The sequence below is a fragment of the Leptonychotes weddellii genome, chromosome 7 (genome assembly GCF_054177405.1).
Source record: "Leptonychotes weddellii isolate Sample4059 chromosome 7, ASM5417740v2, whole genome shotgun sequence".
Lineage (NCBI taxonomy): Eukaryota > Metazoa > Chordata > Mammalia > Carnivora > Phocidae > Leptonychotes > Leptonychotes weddellii.
Window position 1 is genome coordinate 111937111 of NC_138375.1, and position 3166 is coordinate 111940276.

Consider the following 3166-nt stretch of genomic DNA (forward strand, 5'->3'; position numbering starts at 1 on the left):
TGGGCTCAAATACCTCAAGGTTTCCAATCTCCCGCAGCCCCTGCTTTCCCCTCCCGTCCTCACAAAACTCCAGGTCCAAAATGAACCCATGTGAGCGCGGAGGCGAGACGTAACGCGCCTCTTTTGCCCTTGCGGGTGGCGGGGTCCCGGACCACCAGAAGAAAATTTCGGGCTAGGAGCCTGAACACTAGTCCGCGCAACAGTGACGCACGTCGGCCGGAGCACTTTGGCCGGTAGGAAGCCGCGAAGCTTCAGGCGTTTCTTTAAGACTCCTCAGGCGCAATTCAAATTGTGTGTTCCGGCCCAATCGTTTAGCCGCGAGTCGTAGATTTTCAGATGCCCATTCCATTCACCAAAGAGGGACGGAAAAGAGACGACCCCTGCGCCTCGCCCTTTAAAAAACACCCCCATGGGAGGCTAGCGGGTCGCTGAAAAAATCCTCGCGAGAGCCACCGGCTTCCGCCCGCTTCCTCCACTCCGCTAGCCGGACCGGAAGGAAGGCGGTACTTCCCCGCCCCGGGCCCTACCTCACAAGGCAGCGCGGCCCCAGCTGCGGCCAATCAGCGAGCTCATTGTAGGCCGCGGCGCGGACAGCCAATGGCAAGTCGCGGCGCGCGCAGAGCTTCCTCTCTTCCGCACAGGCCCCCTCCCTTCCGCCCGCCGACTTCCACTCAGCCTCTGGCGGAGGAAGTGATGTCACAGGCCCCATGTGAGCGGATTGCAACACATGCAGCTGCCTGGAGAGAGGGAACCGGTGTCCTACGTCAGAGCCGCCGCCGCGGAGCCGCCGCCGGGGAGGAGCAGCCGCTGCCGCCCAGGACTGGGCCCTTAGGTAAGCCAAGGGAGGAAAAGGCCAGCGACCGCCGCGGCGGGCCGCGCGGGGCGGGAAGAAGAGGGCCTCTTGGGGGTGGCAAGGAAGGGGGCCGCTCTGCCCCAGCGGCGGCGCTAACTCTGTGGTCTTGGTGTCTCCGGGCCCCGCCGGGCCGCTCTAGGGAGGAGGAGGCGAGAAGATGGCGGACGACCCCAGTGCTGCCGACAGGAACGTGGAGATCTGGAAGATCAAGAAGCTCATCAAGAGCTTGGAGGCGGCCCGCGGGTGAGCGCCGCGTCCGGCCCCCCCGTGCCCTCTTGGTTCCCGGACCCCTCAGGATGGCCGCCCCCGCGCCGCATGGCCGGATGAGGAGAACCAGGCAATAGTCAACTCCCGCCTTCTGGATCTCTGGGCAACTCTGGGTAGTTGCCCCCGACTCAGGGGCAAGGGTCTGCGCGGTTGGCCGGAGAAGGGGTCCTTCCCCTGCTTCGGGGTAAGGGGCCCCGCTCCCGGGGCTCGGACCAGTTGACCCCCTCGTGGAAGGCCATTGCTACTTTTGAATCTTTCCAGGCCCTTGAATCCAGCACCTCCCTCTTCGAGCTCCAGGTGCTGCCACCCTGCTCGGGTGCTGTTGGGGGAAAGGGCTCGGCCTTCCTTTCCGAACGCCCTTCCCTGATTTCCTCTCTTTCATGTTTCTCAGCCAGGTCTCATTAAAATGGCCTCCCCCTCCCGGTCTTCTGAGACCCGGGTCGGTGAAGTTTGGATGGGACACGAAGGAGAGGTGGTCAGGGACAACCTCTTTCTGACTTTCCGTGATATCTCTGGGTCTTCCACCTCTTCCGAGATGACTTCCCCCAAGTCCTCCAATTACCCCGGAGCTTCCTGGTGTTAGCTGTTGAGGTATCCACCTATGAAATGAAAATGCCAACGTGTGCGGGGTGTGGTAGAGAGGAGATTTTGGTGGACGAATCCGCATCTGTATATACAGGAGAAACCGGGTTATGGGGCCGTTGATGTGAACTGTTAACTATGGGGTCCTTTTCGGCATCTCTCTGGAACTTTCAGGGATGAGGTGCCTGATGTACTAATGCTTGTTGAAATTTAGAACTGAATTAGGTGGGCTTTGCGTCTCCTTTTGTAAATTTTATGGATGTGCACTATGGGAAGGTTAGATTGAAACTGGCTGTATATGCTTTTTTATTTTTAAGTTAAAAAAGAATTACTCGTTTGGAGAAGGTGTGTCACAGGTATTCCCATTTTCTTAGTTTATTTGTTTTGTTCCTTTCCCAGTTACAGGAACTTTTTGCTTACAGGAAGTGATCCCCCTCCCCCCCCCCAAAAAAGCGTTTGGAACATTACATATTTGTATGTCTGAGCATTCTTAGAATAGCAGAGTTCCTTGCTCCAGGCCATGTTGAAAGTTTGTTTTCAACACAGGAATTGGACATTCTGATTTCCAGCCCAGGTTTGTCCTTAATTGGTTGATTTGCAGTGATAGAATTAATCAGGCTTTTAATTGTTACTATATGAAATAAGGTGTGCTTAGTTAACATGGAAGGCCTAGAGTTAGTAGATTGGTTTTGTCGTTGTGTTTTGTTTGTTCTTATTAAATTAGTGACAGTTCTGCTTGAAATGAAGCTTCTGAAAGTTTGACTCTCAGTTCAGTGACTTGGGCTTTTGCTAACTCTTTCCCTAGTACAAACTGAAGGTGGCAGCTTATTTTTTATTTCTTAAGTTTGTTTCTTTGAATTTAATAAAATATTCAGACCTATTTAATAATCTTATAGAAATTTGAACACAGATGGGTTTTTGCCACATGGTAGATTGAATAATTATTCTCCCAAGTGTGAGCATATTATACAGGAGGGGTAGTACAGGTCATGACCCATTATGTATGATGCACTACCAGGAATTAGATTTGTTTCACTAGGATATTCTGTTGTGTTACTTTCAATTGAGTATGACTTTTATGGATTGTTGTTGCAGTGTTTTAAAGTTGGATGTGATCTGTAGATTTGTTCTCTTAACACTTTAGTTTGGGGGCAGTTTCACACATTAGAATCTGCATACATTATATACTCTGAAAAAGTCTAAAATGTGAATTTACAACTATAATTTGCCTATTGTCTGAGCGTAGTAACGTTAAAAATAACTGCGTGTAGTAACAGCATTCCCTTCTAGTGCTTGATGAAGGAAGCTTATTCTCAGATTTGTTCCTAGCCGTGTTACCTAGCTACTTGAAACTTTCAAGCTCCCCTTTCAAGCTTCTAGAGGCCTTATCCCTTTGATTAGCAAAGTTCAGTAAAGTTTAAAGCACACTAAAATTGAGGTTCTTATATACAACTTTTCTTCTAA

General features: G+C 51.2%; 1 protein-coding gene across 2 annotated transcripts in view; it reads left to right on the plus strand.

Annotated features, from left to right (window-relative positions):
- Positions 1–674: 674 nt before the first annotated feature.
- The window catches only part of ETF1 (eukaryotic translation termination factor 1), a 31342-nt gene continuing 28850 nt past the window's right edge, over positions 675–3166 (plus strand). Inside the window, exons 1-2 of one of the 2 annotated variants that reach the window (XM_081825725.1) lie at positions 675–832; positions 993–1096. In XM_081825725.1, the coding sequence (XP_081681851.1) occupies positions 1011–1096 (86 nt within the window). In that variant the 5' untranslated portion in view covers positions 675–832; positions 993–1010. Of the gene's footprint in view, positions 833–992; positions 1097–3166 lie in introns of those variants that run through there. The other variant, XM_081825726.1, reaches the window with a different exon arrangement.